General features: G+C 38.7%; 2 protein-coding genes across 11 annotated transcripts in view; one reads left to right on the top strand and one right to left on the bottom strand.

Moving 5' to 3' along the window:
• KNTC1 (kinetochore associated 1) overlaps positions 1-323 on the bottom strand; it is a 146,529-nt gene extending 146,206 nt beyond the window's left edge. For all 6 annotated transcript variants that reach the window (XM_075898678.2, XM_089775156.1, XM_075898679.2 and 3 more), the window contains exon 1: positions 38-323. The gene's annotated coding sequence lies outside the window, so the exon portion shown is untranslated. The remainder of the gene's footprint in view (positions 1-37) is intronic.
• On the top strand, positions 311-27,917 carry RSRC2 (arginine and serine rich coiled-coil 2). Of its 5 annotated transcripts, none has more exons than XM_075898687.2 (11): positions 339-467; positions 1,436-1,524; positions 13,402-13,558; positions 14,746-14,789; positions 17,539-17,729; positions 19,111-19,254; positions 23,429-23,551; positions 24,287-24,366; positions 25,024-25,256; positions 26,591-26,680; positions 27,293-27,917. In XM_075898687.2, exons 2-11 carry the CDS (start codon positions 1,489-1,491, stop codon positions 27,470-27,472), a joined length of 1,278 nt encoding a protein of 425 aa, XP_075754802.1. In that variant the 5' UTR covers positions 339-467; positions 1,436-1,488; the 3' UTR covers positions 27,473-27,917. The 5 variants fall into 5 exon arrangements, with proteins under 5 accessions (XP_075754803.1, XP_075754804.1, XP_075754802.1 ...); XM_075898690.2 differs by having other exon boundaries at positions 17,517-17,729; XM_075898688.2 differs by lacking the exon at positions 1,436-1,524 and having other exon boundaries at positions 311-467.

Genomic DNA, 27,917 nt, shown 5'->3' with positions numbered 1-27,917 from the left:
CCTAAGCCCAGCGGCACTTGTACAAAGCCCCCCTTACTTCAGTCACAAAAGGGAGATGACGAGCTACGAAACTCGCTTCAGCATTTCAAATTGGCGGGAACGTCGCTGTTCCGTCGGGCGCTACCGGGTACAGGAAGGGTCAAAAATTAAGGCGCCCGCGCGCGCGAACAGCACATTTGCCTACCGCTATCCAGCCCCTCTCACCCCATTGGCTTGGCTGGCCCTCCTTTATCGTTGCTAAGGTAACGGGATCCTCCTTCTTTCCCGGAATGCACTGCGAGTATCCATCCTCCCCCCCCCTCCCGCCGCCATTGTTACATCCGGGTACCCGGGAGACGCTGGAGCCAGAGGGCGGGGTCTTTCTTCTTCAGTCGGTGAGCTCCAGTGTTGCCGACGGCTGCCGTGGGAGGCTGGGTGCCTCGGAGGGGCCTGGTAGGGGAGCAAACCCCACACGCTCTGGCATGGCGGTAGGTGCTGCTTATCATGGGATCTTTTAGGGAGCGGGAAAGTCGGAAGATCGGAGGAGGGAGATCGTAGTCGGGGGAGCCGGTTACGCGCGTAGACAAAATGGCGCCCGCCTCCTCCTCCTTCTCCTGCCGGCGCCATAATGGGCTTCTGTGGAGGGGGGAGGGGAGGCTTCTTGCCACCCGCGCCTGCTCTTCCAGAACTTTCTGTTTCTTCCCCTTCCCGGCTTCTCGCCAGAACAGCAGGGAGGCGTCTGCTTTGGCCTATCTACCTGACGGCCCTGAGGGGTGATGGGGGCAGGAAGCGTTCCTGCGAAGGGGGAGGGGCGCCTTGAGAGCCGGACTCGCGTACCGGGGATCCCTCGGCTCCTCTCCGCCCGTCAACTTCTTTGCGACCAGACCTAATATCTGAAAACATGTCCTAACGCGCAGTAGTGAAAGGCGCATAAAAACTGTCCCGCTTGGTAGCTGTAATGGGAGGTTCTCTTATGATCCTTAGACTTCTTTATCTCCATATATGCAATACAAAAATATAATGTGCCCGCTAAAGGGCGAGTTGGGGTGGGGGCGTTTTATGTTAAATTTTTAACCAGGCGGCTTTATTCTTGTGCGTTTCTCCTGGTTAAAATTGCTTGTTGGTAAAATCTTCAGATGTCAAAAGAAGGAAAACATAGGCAAGTAGACAAGCAGGAATTTTAAAAATAGTGATTTTTTTTTTTGGTGCACTCAACAAAGAATACCAAACTTGAGGGGCCTTAAAGGGGGTTGCTTTCTAGTTTTTCCAGCACTTATAATACTGTTGCATATACGTACATGCAAGTTTTTAATTTATAAGGGGAGTTGTACTCACATGCTGGTTGTGTGAGTGGGATGGGATCACTAATACAAAGTCATGTGCTATATGAGAGGTAGGTGGTGTTATACTAATAATAAACCAAAAAAATAATTTTTTGCTTGTTTTCTCATCCCAGACAAGTGTTTGAATAAAATTTTGCAAAGATGCTAATGTGGAAGGAAAGAAGCAATGAAAAAAATTAGCTGCCTGGACACCATGAAGTGGGTGGGTTAAAGCAGATGAGTTGTGAATATTGAAGAGAGATGAAAGGACTGCCCTGTCACAGATAGTAAAAGCCCACCATTAGTATTCTATATATCATTGTTTTTATTTGAGTCCTCAGAGGAATAACTAAGATAGCAGGGTGCATTGATTTAAATTAAAATGATTTAAATCATCACACAGAAAAGGTCAATTTTAAATTGATTTTAATAAAAAAATTTCCTTTTGTACTGCCTCAATTTTCTATGGCGCATTCTCATTGGTTGATATAACTATTAAAAGATGTTGAATCAAAACAAAGTAGAACTTGTATTAAGTTGCAAAGAAATTTACTAAATCTTAAGTGTAAAGTTATATGATACTCCTATTCAGTCAATTATATCCTTAATATTTTCAGTTTATTGTATATTTTAGTATGTTAGAAAATGTTGTATGATGCATTGCTTTATTTACTAATTTAGGGATGTAATAGTGTAGTCAATTAACTGATAAGCCAAAGTTTATAGGGAGGTGGTCTCCAACATTTTTAAGTGTGAGGTCACTTTTTGAAATTAAGTGCAATCCAGGATCTCCATCAACCCAAACACCCTTGCCCAACCTCCTTCCTGCCCCTTCTCCAAGGCCTTGCCCCTGCTCACTCCATCCTCCTTTACCTCAGGTGGCTTCTGGGTGGTAGTGCAGAGGGCTAAGGCAGGTTCACCCCTATTGTGGCACTTCACCACTCCCAAAAGCAGCCAGCAAACTCTCTCCATCCCTTTCTCTCCCCCCCACCCCCCGCGTGAGGATGGAGTGCAGGGTGGAGGGAGGGGCACCCTGACTTCAGCACACACACCCTTCTTCTTACTGTGCAGGGCACGGGAAGAAGCAGGAGGCTCCCAGGGGAAAAGGGCACTTCTAAGAGAAAGGGCAGGAGCAGCACAGCAGTGCTGAGAGGGGTAGATGAAGTGCCACCCTCTCGGGCAGGGTCTGCTGCCACACCACACTGCTGCTTCTCTATAAGAGGCATCAGCACAGGGCGACAGGCAGCCGATCTGCAAGGGGAGCTGGCTTTTAAATTGTCTCCTCTTGCAGACCAGCTCCTGCCTGGCACCGTGTGCTGCTTCCTCTGATACAGAGGCAGCAGCATGTAGTGGCAGGATGCTCCTCTGGAGCAGGGTTGATGCACATTGGATGCTGATTCCACCCTCGGGGACTATAGTATAATAGACTAATGTTGAAGAGTTAATGAATTCAATTAATGGATATTTAACATCCCTATACTAACTCAACTTTTGTTTGATTTGTGTAATAGGATGGTAACTAATAACAGAACCTCTTCAGATGTTCTGTTTTTGATACATAAATCTTATCAAAGCATGTTTCAAATTTACAACTAATAATATACTAATAAGTTAATTCCTTTCTTTAATAAACAATTTCAGAAAATTTTCAGATATTCCCAGTGATTGGCTCTTATGTTCCTACTCTTGTCTGACTCTCTTAAAAATGAGTCCTTTAAATTAATCTGAACTATTATAAAGCGCTTGACTTTAAAAGTTAAGAATTCTTTTTGGTGCTTTTTTATATAGAAAAGCACTCTTGAATTCAAAGTTTGTTAGATGCTTATGTATTCAGCAAACTTATTTTTAATTTGAATGTTCTAAGAGAAAATGAATTAATTTTCCCCTCTTCTTTCCCCCCTAACCCAAAGTTATTAGCTATTAAAATGCTTCCTGTTTAAAGTCTAGTTCTATCCTGAAAATGATGCTGTGTTTTTGTTTGTTTGGTTTTTTTTAAATCAGGGTTGTTTTCAATATTCCATACTGTCTAAATTTGGCATCTGCTTTGCTTTGCTTCCCAATAAAAGCAATACAAACTCATCCTGGGTGTGGTCAAACTGAATTCTGTCCCTCTAGACACCAGTAACTGCTGCAGGCCAAATCGTGCCCCCTCTGAAACCTATGACGCTTTGTTGCCTTCACAAGTGTGATCATTTCATCTGTGCAGAATCACAGAAATAAATGAATGCATAAGTGCACAGGAAGACAATCTGGTTTTGAGGAATGTTTTTCTATTGATGCACGAAAGGGAAAAGAATCTTAAATGTGAAATACCAAGATGAGATTATGAGTTTGGCAGCAAAACTGGAGAAGAGTAGAGAAAACATGTTCGGGCAAATTGAGCTTTTACTTAGGTAACTGTAACCACTGAAAATTTCATAACTGGCTTCCCACATGTACCAAGACCCTGTGTGCAACTGAACCAGTCTTGGTTTAATGGTTTTCTCCATAATGCATTCTTGTTGATTGTTGATAACCTTAATACATATTCTTCACAGCTCAGATGTAGATTGATACACATTATACATTTTTAAACATTGATTTATTTTGAAAAGTTTTCACATTAAAGTTTTATAGCTATATCAGAAAATGAATGTTATTTTATTTACCAGAGGTAATCTAAGTTTATATATTTATGAAGTTATTGGGAAGTGAACTATTTCCTACTCAGGTTAATTATTAATGATTGGATGATTTTCTTGTCATGCCGTATTAAGAGGAGAACATCACCAGACAGACATTTACATTGTTTTATTTAACTAAAACATGTTATGTACAGGCAGTCCCCGGGTTACATACAAGATAGGGACTGTAGGTTTGTTCTTAAGTTGAATTTGTATGTAAGTTGGAATTGGTACATATTGTAGGGGAAACTCTAGCCAAACATTTCTCCAGAGCTCAGTTTGATTCTCCCACACCTCATTTCCCTCAGTCCTTTATTCTCAAGCTGAGGTGTCTGCTGAGAAAAGCCGCTCCGCATCTCCCTGGTCTGCTGGGGGTGAGGGGAAGGCGCTAGTATCACGTCTCCCTGGTCTGCTGGGGGAAAGCAGCTAGTGCAGGGTTGCCTCACCCTGTTTGTAAGTAGGGATCTGATGTAAGTCGGATCCATGTAACCTGGGGACTGCCTGTATTCTGGATTTTTCTCTTCTATGGCAAACATAATACAGTAAAGCCTGTGTTATCCGGCACACTTGGGGATTAGGGTGTTCCAGTTATCTAAAAATTCTGGTTATTTGAGGGTGCCTTTTTGGAGCTGTGACCCCCGCACCTCGTGGGCTGCCACCTGCCCAGCCCAGCTGCTGGCCCAATGATAGCAGCATGCCACGAGGCTGCACCCAGCCTCTTGCTGGCTGGATCAAAGCACTGGGCAGTGCCAAGCCCCTAGGAAATTTGCCTGTTTCTAAAGTTTTTCAGATAGTTAAGTGCTGGATAGCACAGGTTTTATTGTGTATTAAAAAACTAAGCATATGAACTTTTCAATCTAGTTTTCAAGTTAGTCTGTTTTTTTAAATATTTAGTTATTTTAGATTAAAAAATTTTAAACAAAAACCTGATTTTAAAAAATGTGACCATCAGCCAGGTCAACATGGAAACTTAACATATTGGCTTCTGCAACTATTTCAGTCATCTTTACTTCCCTTTTTCTGTTTGTTCATAATCTGGAAAAAAAACACAAGCTTTCCTGCTTTTTTCAGGTCCCAAATAATTTCTATATTTGGAACTAATTAGTCCAAAGAGAGGGAATATCCTTTCTGCACCAGAAGAAGCTGCTGCTGTTAAAAGTGAGAGAGAGACTGTTCAAGTGACAGACTCTAAATGCTTATGTGACTTCCTTTAAAACATCATCAGCAAACATATCTCTTCAGTGGGTCACCCTTAACGCTTAAGTTTATTATAGTTGGGTTTATGGAGAAATGACTGCTAGATATCCATATCCTAGCCAATTCTGCTTCTTCAGCAGTAAAGGTTTGAGTCTGTTACTGAGTATTGAGAACATTTGCAAGAAAATGAGCTGGAGATACACCCCTTTATGTTCTTAATGCTTGACATTTAACTCTATCATTGCTTTTTTCTCATTTTAAGGTCTCGGTTCAAATTTCAATGGCTGTTTTATTGCTGATGCCATCTCCCTGCACTTTGTTCAAAGCTACAAAAATAAGCTTCAGTGTACTCAGCATGTGTTAGAACATAAAAACGACCATACTGGGTTAAACCAAAGGTCCATCTAGCCCAGTATCCTGTCCCAACAGTGGCCAATACCAGATGCCCCAGAAAGAGGGAACACAACAGGTAATCCTCATGTGCAGGGCTTGACAAACGATTTCAGCCGCGCATCTCATTTACCTGCAGCATACGCAATGCGGCTCTTGTGCATGCTCAGTGTGGGGCTGGCAAGCAGCTTTTGCCACTGTTTGTCAAGCCCTGCTCATGGGATCCCTCTCCTGTTACACATTTCCAGGCAAACACAGGCTAGGGACACCATTCCTACTCATCCTGGCTAGTAGTCATTGATGGACCTAACCTCCATAAATCTATCTAGCTCTTCTTTGAACTTGGTTATAGGTACATAACATCCTCTGACAGGAGATCCACAGGTGGACTGTGCACTGAGTGAAGATAAACTTCTTTTTCTTTGTTTTAAAACTGATGCCTATTAATTTCATTAGGTGACCCCTACTTCTTATACTGTGGGAATAAGTAAATAACTTTTCTTTACTCTTTTTCCACGCCAGTCATGATTTATAGATCTCTATCGTATCTGCCCCTTAGTCTTCTCTTTTTCTAAGGTGAAAAGTCCAAGTCTTTAATTTCTTGTCACATGGGACCCATTCCAAACCCCTAATCCAGCTGTGGCCAGCTCGCGAGCTGTATTTGGCTCTTGCCCCCCAAATGTGCAGCTCGTAAAGCCACTCTTGTGGGGTGGGGCCCTAGACAACCCCTGCCGGCTCCCCCTGACCTCTAGCTTTCTTGTACTTACCAGGTTGGGGCTGCAGGGTTTTTAAAAATGGCACGCAAGATGAGATGTCTTAAAGGGGCAGCCTCCTTTTTAAAAAATTATTTTTTTGTTTTTTGCTTGACAACTCTGTTCTGAAGGGCCTCCTCCCCCTTCCCCCCCCCCCCCGCCCGCCCATTTGACAATTCTGGTGCGGTTCTTTGCATTTTTTCCACCGCTGTTTTTGCTCTTTGTTAAATGGGTTGGCCACCCCTGCACTAATAATTTTTGTTTCTCTTTTCTGAACTTTTTCCAGTTCCAGTATATCTTCTTTGAGTTGAGGAGACCACATCTGTACGCAGTATTCAAGAAGTGGCCATGCCAGAGTTTTATATAAGCAATAAAATATTCTCTGTCTTAATAGACCTTACCAGTCTGTAATTGCCAGGATCACCTCTAGAGCCTTTTTTAAATTTTGGTGTGATGTTCATTATCTTCCAGTCATTAGGTACAGAAGCTGATTTAAAGGGTATGTTACAAACCACAGTTAATAGTTCTGCAGTCTCATATTTGAGTTTTCAGAACGCTTGGGTGAATGCCATCTGGTTCCGGTGACTTATTACTGTCAAGTTTATCAGTTTGTTCCAAAACAACTTCTGACACCTTAATCTGGGACAAGTCCTCAGATTTGTCACCTGAAAAGAATAGCTTAGGCTTGGGGAACGCCCCAGTATTCTCAGCCATGAAAACTGAAGCAAAGAATTAATTTCACTTCTCTGCAGTGACTTGATAATCTTTGGGGGTGTGTTTTTTGCATCTCAGTCAGCCAAGGGCCCAATGGTTGTGTAGCAGACTTCCTACTTCTGATGTACTTAAACATATACAGCTGATATGACCTCCCCCTGCATTTACAACCTTTTGTTGTTGTTGTTGTTGTTGTTGTTGTTGACAGTCTTCTTGTATGTTTAATGGGAGTGTAGACTTTCCCCTCCTGCACGTGTTCCTTGCCCCTGATGTGCACGAGCCAGCTGTCCCTGCAAGCTCTGGCTCCTGGCAGGCCACCCAGCTTCTGTAGGCAGCCCCGCCTGCCTCTATGCCAGCTCCTCTGGGGTCTGCTTCCCTCCCCACCAGAGGGCTGGTGATGAGGCAAGCCGCCCCCGCCACCTCCTACACATATGTCCGCCTGCCTCCATGCCGCGTGGCTCATGGCCCTCCCAGCAGGCCACCCCTTGTCCCTGCCAAGTCAGCTTCCCAGGCCCCTTAGGCTGCTCCCCCTCACCAGGCTATATCCTGCCCTGCCCCCCATGTGTCACTGACTGACTCACAACTACCTCGCCAGCTCCAGCTTCCCCCCAGCCCCCTAGCAGGTTGCGAGGCCATTCTCTCATAAGCCTGCATCCCTGAACCCCTTCCCAAACTCTTGGCAGTCATTCCCCCCCCACCTCTCTCCACAGCTCCCAGCACCCCCGTGGCTCATGCTGCCCCATCCCACCCCCGTGCAACTCCTGGCAGGTTGCCAGGCTGCAGCTCCCACTCCCTCGCGCCAGGCCGCATCTTGTCCCCTCCCCACAGGTTGCCGACTAACTCACGGCTCCCCTGCAAGCCCAGCTACCCCTGCCATCTCCACCTCCTGGCACCCCTCGGCTCCCTCCCCAGTCCCTTCCCCTTCTGCTTTTCTCCAATAACCATATTCCTCCCCAAGTCAAGTAGATGAAGGTATTTTCTGTGCTTTATTTTCATATTGAATGTTTGTTTTTAAAAGCATATATTGTTTTGTTTACTTTCCCTCCACTTCCATAATCAATTTTGGCATTTTTAGGGCATGAAATAGGGTTCCGGGAACAGAACCCTCATTTTTATTATTGCACCTATGGGGAAAAAAGGATTTGACTTAGAACAGCTCGACTTACAACCTAATTGGTTCCTAGAGAACTGTTAAGTGCGGGGATTGAATGTACTTTTACTTTCAGTTTTTGGATCACTGTTCTTCAAACTCCTTTTTGGCTTTTCTTATTTTTGCTCTTGACAAAGTTTATACTCCTTTCTATTTTCCACAGTAGGATTTGACTTCCACTTTTTAAAAGGGTTTTTTTAGTCTCTTGCTGTTGGGTGTGTTTTGCTTTTTTTTTAACTTGGTGGTTAAGCCATGGTGACACTTTTTTGGTTCACTTCAGGGTTGCCAGGTGTCTGGTATTTGCAGCTTCTGTCCAGTTTAAAAAAAACAAACCAGAAAATACCAGACATGTAAAATGTCTGGTATTTGTTTTTCTTGGACCGAAAACCACTTGGGACATTCTTCCCCTGCCATATCTGGTAGGGGCGGGAGGAGTGTGGGGATTTACAGGTGCTGTGACTTGTTTTTTTTCTGCTTCTCCCACCATGTTTGGTATTTTTTGTGAAACTATCTGGCAACCCTAGTTCTCTTGTGTGCTTTACATTCGGGGTATACATGTGTTTAACATTTCTCTTAAGCCCAATGTTGAAAAATTTGGCTGTGATAGTGCCATTCATTTTTTCATGTTTTTGTTCACAAATTGTCATCAGATTAGATTATATATAAAAAAAACAGTGCTCCAAACAGTCCACTATTGAGTTCCATTGCTCCTCTTATGGGAGTTAGCTTGTTCCTTCCCACTTATTTCAGAGCAGCAGCAGCTGCAAAGTGGTTGTTTTGCAATTTCAACACTTCCATAACATTAGCCTTTATTTCTAGGAACACTGAAATCTTTGGCTAGGAAGTGCATCAAAAGAACACTGCAACCATATCTTGTTAGCTTAAGACTCTTCTAATTTTTTTCTCATCTTGGATATATTTGCAGCATTGTTTGTGACCCTGCTGTGCACTAGCCATTTTTATTTTTTTCTTTTTCACAGTTTGTTATAGCTTTTATTGCTGCTGCTTGTAAGTATTCTGCTGTGTGTGCATTTCTTGATGAGTCTGTTACTTGTATAAGGAAGAAATTCCCTTCTTTTGTCATACAAACATATGCAACAGGATTATTGCGGACATTGCTCCTCCATCCATCAAGACTCAGGTTAATATTTTTACCCTCTAGACTTATTGCACACTGCTCAATTGCTCTTTATACAGTAATTTGCCTGAAACATCTCCTCTGTTGGATGGACTGTATCCTGGCATTGAGTGAACCATGTTAAATGAAGTATGGGTTCTCAATCATACAGAAAGGAGAGTTTGTTGCATAAACAAACAGGGCAGTTTTTCATCAGTTACCTCATTTTGCAATCTGCTAGTTCTTATCACAAATTTATTTGTGGTTGTTGCTGGATTAAGGATAAGAGGTAATCATGTTGATACAACTTATATCGATTACACGATTTTTTTTTATATGGAAAGGTACTACCCCCATTGTTGCGCGCCATCGTTTAAATGTAGTAAGATCTGGGTGCAGGCAGCCCAGCTCCTATTACATTTAAACTGCAGAGCTGCAGCGGGGCTAGTTCCTGGACCCAGAACAAGCCAAGACTGAGCCAAGATTCCTCAGTCCCAGCTCATGCTGAGTACCGCATCTCGTATCTGCAAGCCCATGGACGGGGGCTGCTGCCAGAGCCGCCTCCTCTGGCCTGCCTGGACTGCCGCCTCTGAGAGGCAGCAGGGCAGTTGGGGGAGGAGGACAAGCAGTACCACAGAGACAGTGCTAGTGGAACTAGCCTTTAAGCTGGCTCCTCCCAACACCAGCTTCTCCCCTCACCCTTGCTGCCTCTGATATAGATCCACCAAGTGGGGAGAGGGAATGAGTAGCAGATGAATCAACTACTCTCTTGCATCATTATTTTGGATGATTGAGGGTTTTTTGCTTTTTGCTACAGATGATATGCTGTGGCTGTGACAGAAATGATGTGACTGAAACACTATCATTGGTAGATAATTCTGACACTAGAAAATGATGATGTTGAAGGTGGATATTCTTCAGAATTCTGTATGTTGAGGATTGTTTCTCCTAAACAAAATAAGTCAATGCTGTTACATAATTGTTACCATACTGCTCATTTAGTATTACTCATTGTATTCACAGACAGTATTACTTTAAAGGTCAAATTGTAAAAGGAAGATCTGCGTATTTCAGCTATTTTTATTACAACTTGATAAAAAATGATCATACTATAGAGTAATAACTGTATTTGCTCAGACATGAGAATTCATGAATAGTCCAGAAGGAAGACTGACAGTCCTTAAGGAAGAAGTTTGAAATAAAACTTTACCAGCCTGAAAATTCACCATGTTCAAACATTTTCTTTTTATCATCTTCTGTGCAGATTCCTCTGGAAAATGAACACTTATGATGTTTCATTCCAGCAACCAGGCCTTGTATTTCTTTGTTCATTGTTTGCATTTTGCACACATGCCTGTCATACTCAGAGGTAGAGAAATTTCATTAAAAGATTCCAAAACAGGGCTCTTATGACCTGCTGTCATGTATAGTTTTTCCCTTCTAGTGCGAGAATGGTATGGTGAAACTCTGCTTAATGAAGCTGCATTCAGACCTCAATACTTGTGAAATAGATTGAGCAGCACATTTCAGTTTTTTTGTTTCTACTGCCTCTCCCTCTCTTCTCACATTTATCTTCAGACTTCTTGCCCACATTTATTCCTCCCCTAACAGACTTCTGTTCATTGAACTTTTTGAAATGTTGCACTTTTAGCAAAAGGTCTGGGGAATTGCAATGTTATTTCTTACTTCTATATATTTTATTTAAAAACATTTTTACTGTTAAACATTCATGTTACCTCTGGAGACATGAGTCCACATTTGAGAACTGCAAAACTAAGCATCTCTGATGGCATTTCCTAGACTGAGCACTGAGCCCCATTGGGTAGATTAATTTAAATCTGTAACATTATGTCCCTAATCCATGAACTATTGGAACTCAGTTACAAATTTTTTCTTAAACATTTACATGAGTTGTCTTACTATAGAATTAGAATCTCTTATCCCTATCTCATAAGATACATTATAGCCCAAAGAGATCTTAATTAAAACAATCTTTAGATAGTTTGTCAAATAATTTTAGCTGAAAAATAAAACAATTTTTTTAAACCATAGATTATCCACTCTGCCATAAACATTAATGGATGAGACTAGGCTCATTAGCTAACCATGTACATGGTTACACTTTTACATCTCTATTTCACACAATGATATTTTAATAATAACCCTGCTCTATGGCAGACCATTATTTAATACTGACAGGTGAAGCCTGTCGTTTACCAGGCAAAGTCATTTTGTGTAGATTATACGTACAGGAAAGTGCAAGAAATTAAATGTGTAATAGAATTTTTTTATTAATGTGCTTGCAAAAAGGGAAGTAAAAGCTTTAAACTTGTAGGATTTCCACTTGAAACACTTTTCATCTTATTGAATAATTTGCATATAGTACATTTGAATCAGAAACTTGGAAAGCTTCCATTACTCTGAATTATTTTGTGATTTGTAACAGTAAAAATTTTCCTTGCACTAAAATAACACTTGAATAGACAACATGGCTTTAATTTTAATAGCAAATATTTTTATGAACTCTAATTATAATAGTCATGATTTTTTTTCCAATGGAAAAACAAAAATCAGTGTTTCTCTCTGTGGTCTGCAGACCCTCTCTGCGAAAGCCGCTACTGGGCTGCTCTAGTTTGTTTGTGTTTTTTACTGGCTCTGTGGCGTTGGAGCCTCACAGCTCCCTTTTGCTTCAGTTTGCCATTTGCAGCCCAGGGGGGCCTGGAAAGCAGCACTCCAGATCATGCTGCTTTCCGCAGCTTCTCTTGGCTACATTTGCCAAACTACAGCCATTAGGAGCCAGTAATTAAACAGGAGTGGCCTGGTACCAGTTTTCTTGGAGTGGATCTGCGGACTATGTGAGAAACACTGATTTAAGCCTTTCACCCAGCATAATCCAATGTAAAAAGTGGTATATTCCACTAATTTAAGTGGCAGGATTGTTTATGCAATATTTCGTATCTATAGGTAATCACAAAGTATACTTTATTTTGCACAAACCAATCCACAAATTCTTCAAAATATATAGAAGATTGTAAATGTTTTGCTTTTTTTAATTTCATGTTTACAAGGCCAATTCTACACTGCAGACATTGATGCTAGAGCAGTGTTTGATCTCAATGCTCTGATTTATGATTTGATTTGTACTGTTTTCACTGGGGAACATTAAAAAGCAGGAAATGGGATCACTGTGTAGCTGCTGAAAATATCAACAGTTACAAGCTTTCATGTATATCTCACTAGTGAAGTTCACTGTCCCACTTACAGCAAGAGAGGAAAGCAGTGGAGCTCTACAGCCTAAGCTGAGAGCCAGCTGGCTTTATAGCTGATGTGTAGAAGCTCCTATACTAAGCTCCAGTGGTCCTGGTTCGAATCTACCAAGTGGAGGTTATGCGCACACCAGCGGCCAGCTCCCTGGAAGCCCACATGTGCCAGGAGCCAGCTTTTTAAATGGGCTCCTGCATGCCATCCCACTCCCAGGAGCAGCATGGGATGGCAACTGGTTCCTGGCATGGACTGGCTCCCACCTGATTTCCAGGAAGCCAGCTGCCGCCCCACACTGCAGGTTTTGATATGGAAGCAGCAGCTCAGGGTAGGAGCTGATGAGCCCAGGTTTGTCAGTTAACCATGTAACCAATTATCCTATTACATCCTTCATTTACACAAGATTATACATCAAAATTAATCTCCATGATAAGAATTTACAAAAGCAGCATTAGGACGCACAGCTAAATAAGGTTGGATTTCTCCAAATCATGAGTTTTATAATGTTACAAAAATTTAAATATGTATCAAACAATTCAGAAGCTGACAGTTTTTCACTGAAAGTTCTTTTTTTAATAAAAGCTCATTTATAAAAGTAGAATGTTCTTCAGGAGTGTGGTTCTTCAATGGTTGAACTGGTATCTGGTGAAGCTTTTTAGTAATTCTGTTCTCCACACTAGTGTGTTTTGATATTAGTGCAGGGAGCAATTGTCATTGTAATGCGCAAACATCAGTGATACAAAATGATTGATATCCTAGATGAAAAGAAAAGTTTGTGTGCTCTTGTATCTCATGATCATCTTTCAGTCTAAAAAGAAAAATCTTAATCTTAAAATATTTTAATCTGCTTATGTAGGGTAGTGATACAGAACGAGAGGGAATAGCCCCAGAAAAATCATCTCCGGAGCGAGAGAAAAAAAAGGAACAGATAGATGCATCTAATTCTCCTAGAACCTCAAAACATCATTACTCAAGATCGCGTTCACGATCAAGGGAAAGGAAACGGAAGTCAGGTATGGTCAACCTCTAACTTGCTTTACCTGTATAGATATTAGGGATGTGAAAGAGTAGCTGTATACAGTTATTGAACGTGCATGGTTATAAGCAGCAACCTCCACCCCGGCACTGCTGCCTCTACCAGAAATAGAAGCATGGGGAAGAGCAAGCGGGAGATATGCACGGGGGCAACACACCAGCTCCTGGGCAGCCACTTGCCTCCCCACGTGTAACATATTTTAACATCCCTAAACTCAGGAAGTTTTAGAGATAATATATTTTGTATCTGGGTAATGTGCAAATAGGTTAATGAGGCAAGTTATAAATTATCTTTAATAGAGACCAAGATCCTTGATCACAAAGTATATAATTTTCATCCTGGCTATGTTACCTTTTGAAGAAAACTCAATGTACTAGTCTCATCTCCCTGAACTTAATTTCTTATAGTAGTATACACTGTTTAAAAATACTCTAAAATAGAAACGTGCACTTGCAGACTTTGAATCCCTTAAAACTATATCTTTTTTTTAAAAAAAAAAAAAGTTGTGCTCAAGTGTGGAGCAGGTGATTTTTTTTTTTTTAATTTTTTTTTTAAAGACTGAGAAAAAACTGAGTCTGCAACTCAACTTATTTTGAGCCTGGAACAGATTTTGAAATATTTTATACTGGGTCTTAATAAATTTTTTTAGAATAACTTGTGCTGAAAATAAAAGATGAATGCTTTTCCAAAGCCTAGTGGATATTTTTCTTGGCAACATGCAATAGACATAGTTAGAAAATCTGATGGTTAAGGTTAAATGTCTTCTGTTGGACATGTTTGGATTAAGACCTGATAGACCACAATTTATATCTTACATCTAACAATTATGTTCTAGCCAATCAGGAGGTAATTAAGAAACTCGTGTTTTCATGGTTCAGGTTGGATTAAATGCAAAAGTAAATAGTTTCTTTCCTACCATTTACACTAAATTTAAAAATTCTCTAGTCTAATAATGTAGTCAAACATAGATAAAGATTCTAAAGGTTTAACAAACGCTAAAAAATATACTTACTCTTCACTCTGTGGCACAGAAAAGCTAAATGTAACTTAAGTGAGTATTAACTTACAAAATCAGACAAGTTACAGACTAACTCAGCTACCCCTCTGAAAAATTAGACAAAGTTCATATTTACTTGATAAATAACAAATCATTTTCTTCTTCAGATAACGAAGGAAGAAAACACAGAAGCCGGAGCAGAAGCAAAGAGGTAATTAAAACTTTGTAGTGCTTAGGTAATTGTACAATACATCTTTAAAAGTATCTTGTAGTTATGTGTGTATATGTAAAGCTATATGTAAATGACTTTATGGTAAGTACCAGAAACCCCATTGGAAACTCATAAACTTAAATCATTATGGAGTACCTATCATAGCGAAGCATGATTGAAGGCACCATTTTGACAGAAGGTAATTGCTCATAGCAAAATTGCAATCAGAAACTGGTAATATTAACTTTTTGTGGAAACAGCCAAATTAAAATTTCATATGGAGAAGTAGAATTGGTGTTCTTGGTGACTATCTCACAGAGCTTCCATTAACCAGAAGTCTTTAAGTTTTCTTATGCCTGACTGCTGCTCAGATGAGTATTCAACATTGAAATCCCTGTCTGAGGATTTTTTTTTAATCCCCATTGACTAAGCTCTTATTATTGCAACTTTGAAATGTAAGGAATGCTGCAGTATTACATATGTAGCAGAGTCAGCTGGAAGTGCGGCTGTGACAGCAGAGAGCTCAGAGGGCTTCTTTTAAAAATGAAGGCAAGGAGAATGAGAAGAGGCAGCAGCAATTGTACATTGGAGATAACTGGTTTACCTACCAGAGAAGAGGTGAAAGGAACAAACAAGGAGCAGCAGTAATAGTAATAGTCAGGAGGAGGGAGGCTATCACATGGGGCAATAATAGGCTAGGTAGATGGGGAACTCCTAAAATTTTAATGTGGAACAGGAACTTTCCTTTCCCCCATCCCAATGGAAGCTCTGTAACAATTAATTTAGGCGTTTTTGTGAAATTGACTATATTGTTTAGATCACATGATAACATTTCTATAATAAATCATACTCAGCGTGCTAATGCGCGAAGAGACTGAACTGAAGACGCTCCAGACTCAGATAGCAAAATTATAAGCCTACTTCATGATAAGGTAACTATTAGTCATTCAAACTCATATTTCCCTTAAAAATATCTTAAATCAATTATGGGATGCAATGGTGTTGTTGTTACTAAGTGTATGTCTGGAAGACTGAAATTTTAAAAAATAAATAGACTTAATGTTCAGAAAGTTTTAGCTTCACTTGTAAATATTTCAATCATTTTACCATATAATTAGATCTGAATGAACCTTTTACAATTTGCAAGTTGATTTAAATGATCAGCAGTTTTCTCATGAATAGGCTACCTGGTTAGTCTCTCATGGACCATCTTAGCTTGTGAACAGTTTTTGCTGGGAATTGCAAGGTCTTAAAGGATAGCTCAAAATGTTTTTCTAACTTGCATTGTATTTGTGAATGTGATTAGCATTAAGTAGCTGACATCTAAGAGTTCTGTTTACTCAACTATATTTCCATATAATAGTTGTTGGTTTGAGTTAAAAGAATAATTAACTATAAAAATAGCAAAGATATTTTCAGTTTGTTAGAAATGTCTGCTATGAAGGATCCTAGTATGTCTAAAATATGAAATTTACCAGTAAAAGTTCACTTTAAAGGATTTGGGTGAGAGACTTAAGAGCTTATCGTTAGTATTATCTAATTATGGCAGGTCTGCTCCAGGCTTGTCTATCTTAAGTGGAAAATAGTTTGGGGGAGGAAGGATATTTAAATGTCGAATAATAGGTTAGAGCACTTTTAGGTGAACCTGTAAATTATCATATATTTAAAAACATAGGCTGTATGCTGATACTGCTTTATGATGATTACAGAGTTGGGATTTTTAAAGTCCTTTTTTAAAACAAATGTCTAAAGTATTTTGTATTAAAAACAGCTAGTAAATAAGCCGGATGTGTTAAGAAATATTTTTTTATCATGGTTTAGTCTCCAAAGAAAACACTGATGAAAAATCAGAACTGACCTTGCCAAAATACTTTTGCCACTGCAGATATAAAAGGAAGAGGAGATTGGTTTTAAAAAGTGGCACTACAGAAAAAATATTGCAGTGCACTATTGCAAGATATCTCCATTTTAAACTAAAGTATGAGGTCTCAATACTAACTTGAATTTTTTTAATACTTTAAGTGACCAGTACACATTAAACCCCGGGTAGAATAATTGTTGTTCATGTGTCTGACACCAGATGTGGGTTTACAGATGTGCATGGTATGTTGCTAGACAAATATTAAATGTGCTATTTCCAGATATGTGTGCTTGTATATACATGCTCAGACACTGGTAGAGACAGAAACGTGTTTAGGTTAATAGTATTCCATTATAGATGAAGTAGCAAGTAACTGAAAATGAACACTGTTTTCATTTTAATGCTCCGAATGGTCATGTGGTCATGTCAGGAGACAGGATAATAATATAGTAGAACCCATTTTATCCAACCCACCATTATCTGGCTCTACATATTAACCAAACATCTTGTGTGTGCAGGTCTGGATTGGAGTTGTCTGTCTTGTGGCTTGAAGGCAGTGCTCCTTGCATTTTCCCAGTCTTCAGATTATCTGAATTTTGGATTATCTGATTGGCCCTGATCTGAGTTAGACTGGATAAACAGGGTTCTGCTGTACTCGGATGGGTGCTTTAAAAATACCTAAAAAAGATAGTGGGTGGGAATAATAGTGTGTATTTGCAGCTTTGAGTACATGATGGTGTTAAATAAAATAGCCATTACTGTTGACTGAGCCACACTCCTAAGGTTACTAATGTTGCATCACAACATATCATTTTTTCTCTTTTGATACCATACTAACTCTCTTTGTTGCACTATCTTCCTGAAAGAACCAACTTCTTCTTAAAACAGGCAAGAAGACACGAGTCCAAAGAAAAGTCCTCCAAGAAACACAAATCTGAGGACCACAATGACAAAGAACACTCGTCTGACAAGGGAAGAGAGAGCTTAAATTCAGCTGAAAATGGAGAAGACAGACATAAACGTAAAGAAAGGAAATCATCAAGAGGCAAAAGTCATTCAAGATCCAGGTCTCGTGAAAGGTAAGTTGTCTGATTATTGAATTTTTTTTTTCTCCAAGTGGCTGACACACAATGGATGCTTTGGAGTTTTATTAGAATTCATATTAAGGATGTTAAGTATTGTGTTAATGACTAATGGAATAGTCAATGCATTTTTGCATTGATTAGTCAATAGGGTGGCCCTGCCCCTATGAAACGCTACTATGGCATTTCAAAGCAGCAGCAGCACCACACGGAGCCCAAGGGCAGCTGGAGAGTCCCCAGTTGATCGCAGTGCTGCTGCTTTGAAGTAGCCCCTTTCTTCCGCCTTCTCACTGCCTCTCTGAGAAGCAGCAAGTGAAGGGAAGTGACTAGTCAACTATCTGAGAAGCAAATGCTTATCAGATAGTCAACTAGTCCTTAACATCCCTAGTTCATATATACAACTGAACTGGGTCTAATGCTGGGTTTTTAAAACAGATTTCTTCCAGAATCTTAACTCTAAAGCATCAAAGATTTTTATTTTGTTAGGCTGTGTATTTAATGCTAGTCCCAATTTACCTCCCCCTGACTCTCCAGTAAATTTACTGAGCTTCCTTAAGGCTTGATAGTGTCTAAAATGAATCCAAATCCATATTAATTTATGCAGTGAATATGTATTACATGGTACCTGTGACAGTATATTTCTCCTCCTAGTGACAGAGCATTGCTTTTCCTTCTGTGTATTGCCTTAACATTCCTACCTCCTAACTTAAAAAGTTTTCTTTAAAATGGTGTTCTGCTGTCTTAGGGTGTGTCTACACTATGTAGTTTTTAGCAACAGGACTGTAGTGAACACAGCCCTGTCACTAAAAGTCAGCATGTATAAACTGTGTTTGTCAGCACATTTGTCAACAAAACACTTCCATTCCCTGTAAAGGGTTCCACTTTGTCAGTAGAGCGCTACTGCCAACAAAGCAGCATTCATATTTTTACTTCCCACAAGCAAAACTTTCATTTACGGGCAAGAAGAGGAAAGCTTTTCTGAAGTATCCATGAATGATAATAGTTTTAAGTGCAAGTGCAGACACAGCTTAAGATTACAAACTCAGGTAAGCTCTGAAAGTCAGGACTCCTGCATTGGAATGCTCCTGTCATGTTTGGCTACCCCATCAACATATTGTATATCAAAATTAGGGAGCAAGATTGAAATTTGAGTACGTCTTAATGGACTTCTTTTAGTGGTGGTCTTTTTGTTCTTTCATATCCCTCACTTAAATTGTTCAAGATGCTAACTTTATTACAAGTAAATGATCGTTGGCTCTATGTATTGTCTAAGAACTTAAGTACAAATCCACTTTTCTTTATACAGTGTTCCGCTATTAAATAAATTGAATTGGGCGGCTTCAGAATATTTCTAAAAACGGGGAATATTTATTTTCAGGCGTCATCGTAGTAGAAGCCGTGATAGAAAAAAATCTCGGTCCCGAAGCAGAGAGAGAAAACGCCGTATAAGATCTCGTTCTAGATCAAAATCTAGACACCGACACCGAAGTAGAAGCAGAAGTAGGACTAGGAGCAGAAGCCGGTAAGTATGATGTCATTTGTTTGAATGCTAATTATTGGACTACAGAAACTTTGTCACCACTCAACTGTAGCACATTTTAAAATAATTCAGATTAATTGAAATAACTTTATTTTGCATTAATACCAAGGGGCACTGTTGTACTAATCACTGTACAAATGCATAAGATGATGATGTGTTTGCTCCAAAGAGCTTTCTGTCTTAAGTCTTGGGTTCTCACGCTTTTTAGTAGAATGACTCCACAGTATAAATTTAGTCTTGGGCACCATGCCAGTTCCTCCAAATCTAGCTATAAAGAATATCAAGAGGACTTCGTGATCCTGAGACAGTACAGATTATAAAATTTTGATCACAACTTTTGAGATTCTTTGGTGGGTGGTAATAGAGAACACAAAGTTTAATTTGTTACTAATAGATGTATAATTCCATTTGAATTACTTTTGTCAGAATTATTTCTTGTCAAGATCATTCTATATTTCAGTCTAACCTATTTAATCAGCTTGGACCAGTGTTTTCCTAATGGTGTTCCGCGGGACCCCGGGGTTTTGCAAAGTGAAAATAGGGATTCCGCGAGAATTCCATTACAACCTGAATTATTGTAATGGAATGGAATTTTAATTAATTTTATTGAAAACAGTTTCATTTGTGCATGCCACGATAAGTGTGCCTGTGTAATGCCAGCTTAGCCAGAGAGTGGAAACGATGATGTCATTACTCAGTGCTGGATGCGCAATCAGTCAGAGGTTCTGCAAAATTATTTTGAGTTCAAAAGGGTTTTGTGCCCAAATAAAATTGGGAAACACTGTCTTGAAGTATAAAGTTCCCAAAGAAAGAACAGTGCAGAATAAGAGGCAGCAAAGTCTGTTGAGTTTGTTTGTTTTGCAATCTCACCACTCTAGTAACATCAAACAAAAAAATAACTTGACTATATCTGCATCTTATTTCCAGATGATGCTTCTCTGTAAAACACTTCAGGAAAGGGAAGCGACTCATTTGAAAATACTAGCTATCAAAGATACAGACCCTCAGTATATCCGGTGCACTTGACTCCACAGCTTTGTTTAACAGATCTGGAGCCTTTTGCAGTTCTTGGAGGTTTTTTAGCTTGTATTGAGATAAACACTACTAAGAATATAAGTGCACTAATATGCTAATTTGCCTATAGAACTTGAAGATTAAACAACTCTCATGAGTGTTCATTTCACTTCAAAATTAAGTACACAACATTTTGTCTTAAGTTTTATTTTGCATAGTGAAACTCTTGCTGCGTTAGGAACAGTTAAAAGCAGAATAAGGCATGACCGTCCAGAATATCACAGGGACAAGTTGCATTTGCTATTTTTTTCATGTCTGATATGCTGCAGTTTTTATTCTGAACAAATGAATGATATGCTGCAAGCACTGATCCAAAACAGGTGATAAGCACTCTTTCAGTTCAACAAACTTTAGGTCAAAAACACAAATTCTAGATGTGAAATTGATACTCAGAACTCTGAGATCTCTAAAGGTGGTATGCAAGTTCACATTTTAAGTCCTGGCTTTAGTTTGAAAATCTGTAGTGACTGTTGAACACTAGATTTGTTTTGTTTCCCCAGTGTTTTCACCTTGGAAAATCAGGTTTCTGGTGTTACTTGTGAAATATTCAGCAAACTTAATCTTGCCAGGCACAGAATTCAATAGTGTGTGTTTGTTTGTTTTTCCCCTCAGAGATGTGTAATTTTAGCATGCACGTTTCGGAAGATAGCTGAGGGAACATATGTGACTGAGCATGCTCCCTATTTAATTGAGGGATTTAAGCTGCTTTTTTGGAAATTTGGGGAATGGAACTTTAAGAGGTCATATGTTCAACATAAAAATGATTTGGTAGCATTGAAAAGGCTCACTTGCATATAGTAACTTATCCCATGTGCACTCCCATGGATGTATTCCTGCTTCTTCAAGAACTGAATTAAAAAAAAAATTGAAACTGAGCAGCAAGTGCACAGCAAAAATAAGGAGACTTCAGTTTAGTCATGACTTTGCCCATCGAAAATATGCTGTTTAGGATTGCAAATAGATCTTGACAAAAATCTACCCTTTTTTTGGTGATTGCTTTATTTATATGTAATCAAAATCCTGGAAAAAATGATCACTATTCTTTGAAATCAAGAAAGTATGTGTTACACCAATTCTTGTGTCTTTTCTAGCAGCAGATGGACCTTCATGTGTATAACTGAGCTCCAACCAAAGCTTAATTAACAAAACATGGTTATAACTTTCACCATAAAATGAAGACCACTTAGTGATTAAAATTTTGGTTGGGGCATAGGGAGATGCTGCACCTCCTCAGTGTTACCACGAGTCTCCTGCGGGTGCTGTCTCTTGCAATTTGCTGTTTGTCAAAAACTTAAGAAATTCAAGATGCGATGGCTGTAATGTTCCTTTTTTTTTCCAAAAGCTTGGCAATGAATTATCATTGGTCTCTTGTAATTGAGCAATCAGTGATATGAGATAAGAGGATTGGCAGTAGTTGTGCTTCATGTCATTGTGTCTGGGCTATTGTGTAGCAGCAATATTTTTAGTCATTCAAAAATGATCATGTTCTATATCTGGAATTGCATTGCTGAGGAGCAAGGGGCTTGCTAGATGAACTGGTGTCTAGTTTCTAACACTTTTCTTTAGTGCTCAGATGTTCTATAATTGAAATTAACTCCTTCCCAGATTACTAGCCTTCAGGAAATCTATGCTCCAGAGTTTCCAAATGAATAGTGTTCCCTTTCAGTAATATAATTATAAGCTTCTGAATCAATCCTTGGATGCAAGGTGCTTTTAATTTAATTTAATTTTAATGTTACAGCTCTTAGTTTTAGGAGGAGTACTTGCCAGAAATACCTATGCACTTATTTTCCTCATTTGTGTGTAGAGACTCATAAGAAAAGTCTGTCTGGGTTTTAAATCATCCAGTCAGAATACAGCAACTGCTAAGCAATAGGTGATAGGTAACTGCACAAGATTGGGCCTCTATTAGCAGAATAATAATAAATTTGCAAGATTGCAAAAATTCCTTTCTTGTACCAATACCTGTGGCTTTTTCCTGTGTGAAACCATTCCTCCTACAGAGACCCATGGATCTTTCAGAGTGAAACTCATTTTTTTTACCTGTTATCAATTTCCCTGCTTTAAGATGGTCCATAGCTATTTGACATGAAGGTGAACCCTTCATAAAATTACTAGATGATTACTATAAATGATTCCTTGGAAGTTTTTTTTTTCCATCCCTTATCTAAAATAATATTTTTAGAGTACACATCCACTGGTGGGCTGTGTCTAGACTACATCCCTCTTTCGACAGAGGGATGTAAATTAGACACGTTGAAATTGTAAATGAAGCGGGGATTTAAATATCCCACACTTCATTTGCATGATCACGTCATGGCGCTCTTTCAAAAAAGCGCCATTTCAAAAGTAAAACCGCGGTCTAGATGCAGTTTTTCGAAAATGGCAGGCTTTTTCGAAAGACCCTGTACTTAAAAAAACAGACACACATTAGGTTTACAGGATCTTTTGAAAAAGCCTGCCGTCTTCAGAAGAACTGTGTCTAGACCACGGTTTTACTTTCGAAATGGCGCTTTCAAAAGAGCGCCATGGCGTGATTATGCAAATGAAGCATGGGATATTTAAATCCCCACTTCATTTGCAATTTAACATGTCTAATTTACATCCTTTTGTCAAAAGGGATGTAGTCTAGACACAGTGTTAGTGTTGCATGGGGAGTATAGAAATATTCCCTTGTCACTTGATTGTATTTCATACCATAAACTTGTCTGTTTCTGGTAATTTTTAAGAGATTGGTTCTAAAGAGAAGCTTATCTGGCCTTATGGTATATTTAACATTTTGGATTTCATAGCTTGTTAGAATTCTTGATTATAAATTTCAGTCAGACGAATGAAGAGGAATTTTTGTTTCCTAAAACAGGGTGTTCTAATATTCCTATTACGGAATTCAGTTCATGTTTTTTTTTCCCTTTTTGATGCATTGTTTTATATTTTTAATTGTGCTTGCCTCATTTTAACCTTCCAGTATTTCCTTGGAAAACAACTGAAGGATCGATATTAAATTATTTGTGGAATACTAAAATACACATGGATTTACTTCAGTGAATAATGGATCTTGTTGTTAATGTTTGATCACTTACAGAGAAAGAAAGAAGAGAATTGAAAAACCCCGAAAATTCAGTAGGAGTCATAGCCGAAGTCCAAGCCCACCACCTTTTAGGGGGCGAAACACAGCAATGGATGCACAGGAAGCATTAGCCAGAAGGTATTTAATTTCATTTGAAATAAACTAACCCCTACTATGATCTGAAGTACTTTCCATATCTTATAAGGATAGTGCAAATAGTGACAATACAGGAAAAGAATCTTGTATTTTGCCAAATGTTTATCAGCTAGGTAATATTGGTTGCGGTAGCTTTTGGAATTTGAATAGCAAACCCGCTCAGGGACACTGCATTAAGACCACCAATTCACTACTGGTAGTAGTATGTGGTATTAAATAGTAAATTAATGCTCAGTAGTAAGGAACACCCTTAAGTACTATATGTAAGCTTTTAAAAAAAATTCTTTAAATATTTACAATTTAGTTTCCCCTTAGTGCTTCAAGATTTCTGTGGAAATAGTAAAATTCTTGTTCATTCTGACTTTGCTTAAATAAATAGACATTTATATGGACATTTAAACTGCAGCAGGGGAGGTTTAGGTTGGACATTAGGAAAAGTTCCTAATTGTCAAGGTGGTTAAACACTGGAATAAATTGCCTAGGGAGGTTGTGGAATCTCCATCTCTGGAGATATTTCAGAGTAGGTTAGATAAATGTCTATCAGGGATGGTCTAGACTGTACTGGGTCCTGCCATGAGGGCAGGGGACTGGACTCAATGACCTCTCGAGGTTCCTTCCAGTCCTAGTATTCTGTGATTGGATGGAAGCTGACCAGTATTGCAAGTCTTTTGCGTATTAATGTTTAAATTACTCTTTTGTTATGTAAATAATTTGTAGGTTGGAAAGAGCAAAGAAATTGCAAGAACAGAGAGAAAAAGAAATGGTTGAAAAACAGAAACAACAGGAAATTGTTGCTGGTAATTTTTTTAAAACTATTTTTATGTACAGAACAGTAATGACAGGGAAAACAATGTAGTTTTGTTAGATCTTGAACATAACCTGTTCTGCAGAACAAGCTGAATACCTGTAGTCTTTTTTTCCTTGTTCCAGAGATAATCATGATAACCTGAATCGTGGTGTCTATTGCATGAGAGAGTATTTGAAAACTTGTTGTTTGGCATTTTTATTGTTGCCATCAGTGCGCAGCTCCACACTCACCTTCATGAAAGTATGCAGCACTGTCTTCTGACTTTTAGTTGTTCATTACATAAAAGTGGTGAAGAATGTCCAATTCTAGCTATTAGTTCAGAAACAAATTTGTAAAATAGGCGTATCTGGTGTTGTAATGGTTTAAAAATACAAAATGAGTTTTAATGTAATGTTAAATATAACTTGATTTTGCTAAAATCCATTGCAAACTTCCCATTTTTAACATAAATGTTGCTATTTTCTAAAGTGCATCCTATGTCTCAAGACATGTTCAATCTATTTTTCTAATAATGCAGGTTAGAAAACAGTTTCTAAAATTATATTGGAGTGTTGCTATGTTATCTTATTCCTAGTGTTGAAAGTTTATTCAATGTGAATACTTCCTTTCCCTTCTCCCCCCACCCCTCCACGCTTTTTCTCTTCAGCTGCTGCTGCTACTGGAGGGTCTGTCATCAATGTTGCTGCTCTTCTGGCATCAGGAACCCAAGTAACTCCTCAGATAGCTATGGCAGCTCAAATGGCAGCACTACAAGCAAAAGCACTGGCAGAGACTGGAATAGCAGTACCTAGCTATTATAATCCAGCAGCAGTGAACCCAATGAAGTTTGCTGAGCAGGAGAAAAAGCGGAAAATGCTCTGGCAGGGGAAAAAAGAAGGGGTAACTTTCTTGCTACTTTCTTAGTGTGAATGGAATGCATCCTAATTAGGGAAGTGAACCGTTAACCTGAGGCTTAACCGGTTAACTGGGACTTTACATCCCTCATCTCAATCAATATAAATCTGTTTAAAATTATGCCTTCCTATGTGACAACATTAAACTAAGAATAATGAAATTGTTGACACTCAGGCTCTATTAGTAACATTTACATGAGTGTAGAAAGTTACAAGCTGGTTCTTGAATTTTAGACACTACAAATGGTGAAGGCCAGATAAGAACCCAGATGTCCTTACTGCTCATAGGAAATATTAAAATAAATTTCTTGGGTTGCAACAAAATATCAACTGCAAGATGGCCTTGGCTATGGAACACATAACCTGTTTTAAGCCTAAAGAAACTAATTTAACTCTTGGTTTCCAAGGAGTAACATTGTTCTAAATGACAGCAAAATTAAAATATAATACTTATGCAGCCTGTTATCCTACTTTGACCTCTCTCGCCACATGACATTATTTGACATACCATTAATAATATTAACGGAAATATGTTTTTGAATTAAGAGAAGGGAGTTAAGAGTAGTTGAATTTATGAATAGCTTGTCAGGATTTGAGTAGAGGTTCAGTTTTCCACTTCCCAATGCCAAGGATTTGGCATTGGTGTTTAGTGGCTGTAAACAGTATATGTTGATATAAAGCATTTGTGGTATATCAGATTCATTGCCACTAAATTACCTTAATTAACAAGTTCAGGTTCTTTTCTGTATTTGGATTTCTCAAATTTTTAGCCTTTACTGGATATATTATATTATAGAGTGAAAGCTTAAAATTCTCCTTTTGGACAAAATAGGACACACTGCCAGCTAAATTAACTCTTCATTGTCCTATAAAGTATAATAAATATAAATGACATGTGTTCCACGTCCCTTTAGCTCTACTGCAGGCAAGAAATCCAGGGGGGGTCTCAGTTTATCACCACCAATATCTTCAAAGCAATAAGTGTTATCTGGAAAGAATAATCATGAACTCAGTCTCACTTCTGGAGCTCATCAGAACTCCTGTGCAGTTGTCAAGAACTTTTGTTTCTGAGCTGTTTATAATGAGGAGGATCTAGTGTTTCAACAGCAGTCACATCTTTTGACCTACAACACCAGACCTGGATTGCAAATTTGAAGTGGGAACTTCCATATAGCAATAAAGAATACCACCACCAATAGGCCATGGTCTACCCCTTAGTGTTCTTTAGACATCTATTTGTCAGTTACTACTTGAGTTGTAATTTTTTGGAAATGTTCTGAAAAACTCTTAAATTTGTGTACTTGTTTCCTAACTTTGTAGGATAAATCACAGTCTGCAGAAATATGGGAGAAATTGAATTTTGGAAACAAGGACCAAAACGTCAAATTCAGAAAACTAATGGGCATCAAGGTATGGAGTTCTGAATTTGCTTGTATTTGGGTCTATAATTTACTCATTTTTGGATGATCTTAATTTTCCTTGAAAGTGTCTTATGACTAATACCCATTTAAATTCCTTAAAAGTAGTTCAAACCATGTTTTGGGGAGTTCTAAAATTAAAAACATGAATTCATGTTAAGATGTTTGTGAATTTTTAAATCAGAAATACTTCCTAATTCAAGTAGATATTTTAGAACTCGCGTGTGGTGACTGACTACTTTTTCTGTCAAGACCTAGAATAGAAACCATTGTAGTTCTAATGCAACTCGATATTTACAGCCTAGTAGTTACACAGGATTATTAAATATATTACTTAGTAAGTGTAGACATGCATTTGAATTGATTTAATCCAGATTATTACTCCTTATTTCTTAGAAATAAGGAACATTTTTACTTGGGCTTGAAGTGATGATTAGATTAGTAAATTAAGAGAAAAAATTCTTATGAGATTTCGCTTCCCGCTTTAAATTGTTCTGTCTTACTGTTAAATATCCAAATGTCACAAGTTTTTGGATAAACCTTAAACATTAATGCTTTGACTGTGCAATAATCTTTTTCTATAAATGACTTGTCTGATTTCTAGAGTGAGGATGAAGCTGGTTGTAGTTCAGTTGATGAAGAAAGTTACAAAACTCTGAAGCAACAGGAAGAAGTATTCAGAAATCTAGATGCACAATATGAGATGGCACGATCACAGACTCACACACAAAGAGGAATGGGACTGGGGTTTACATCTTCAATGCGAGGAATGGATGCAATTTGAAAAAGAACATAAGTCTGGGACTTTGTGGATGACTCCTGTTCTGAGGTTGGGTCCTTGTTCACCAAAAAGCTAGTATTCTAGCTTGCATGGGTGTTGCATTGACTTTAATTTATTGAAAGTACAATTTTTCTGTAAATATGAGATCAGTGATACTGGTGTTAGTGTTGTAATCAGGTTATACCCACTTCCATTAAACTTGACAGAACTATAGAAGGACAGTATTTTTAGTTAAAGTTCTACTTTTTCAAACAACGCAGAAGCTGGGAAACTCATTCATGGATATTTCTTGTCCACTGTCTTGTGTACTTTTGTACTTTAACCTTGTACAGTTATTTTCAACTCTTGGAACATGAAAGAAACAGTGTGTAGATGTTATCTAGCAGATTGGGCCAATTGGTACATAATCCAGTGCAAAAACCTGGTTAATAAACATGTTTTTCTTTAA

The sequence above is a fragment of the Pelodiscus sinensis genome, chromosome Z, assembly GCF_052426305.1.
Source record: "Pelodiscus sinensis isolate ZL-2025 chromosome Z, ASM5242630v1, whole genome shotgun sequence".
Lineage (NCBI taxonomy): Eukaryota > Metazoa > Chordata > Testudines > Trionychidae > Pelodiscus > Pelodiscus sinensis.
Note: the sequence above shows the minus strand (reverse complement) of the source record. Positions and strands in the feature narration are given on the sequence as shown.

Coding starts and splice junctions, on each gene's coding strand:
- RSRC2 (XM_075898687.2), top strand. CDS start 1,489: ATGAAAAAAATTAGCTGCCTGGACACCATGAAGTGG. Junction 17,730..19,110: donor AGATCCAGGTCTCGTGAAAG/GTAAGTTGTCTG, acceptor ATTTATTTTCAG/GCGTCATCGTAGTAGAAGCC. Junction 24,367..25,023: donor ACAACAGGAAATTGTTGCTG/GTAATTTTTTTA, acceptor TTTTCTCTTCAG/CTGCTGCTGCTACTGGAGGG.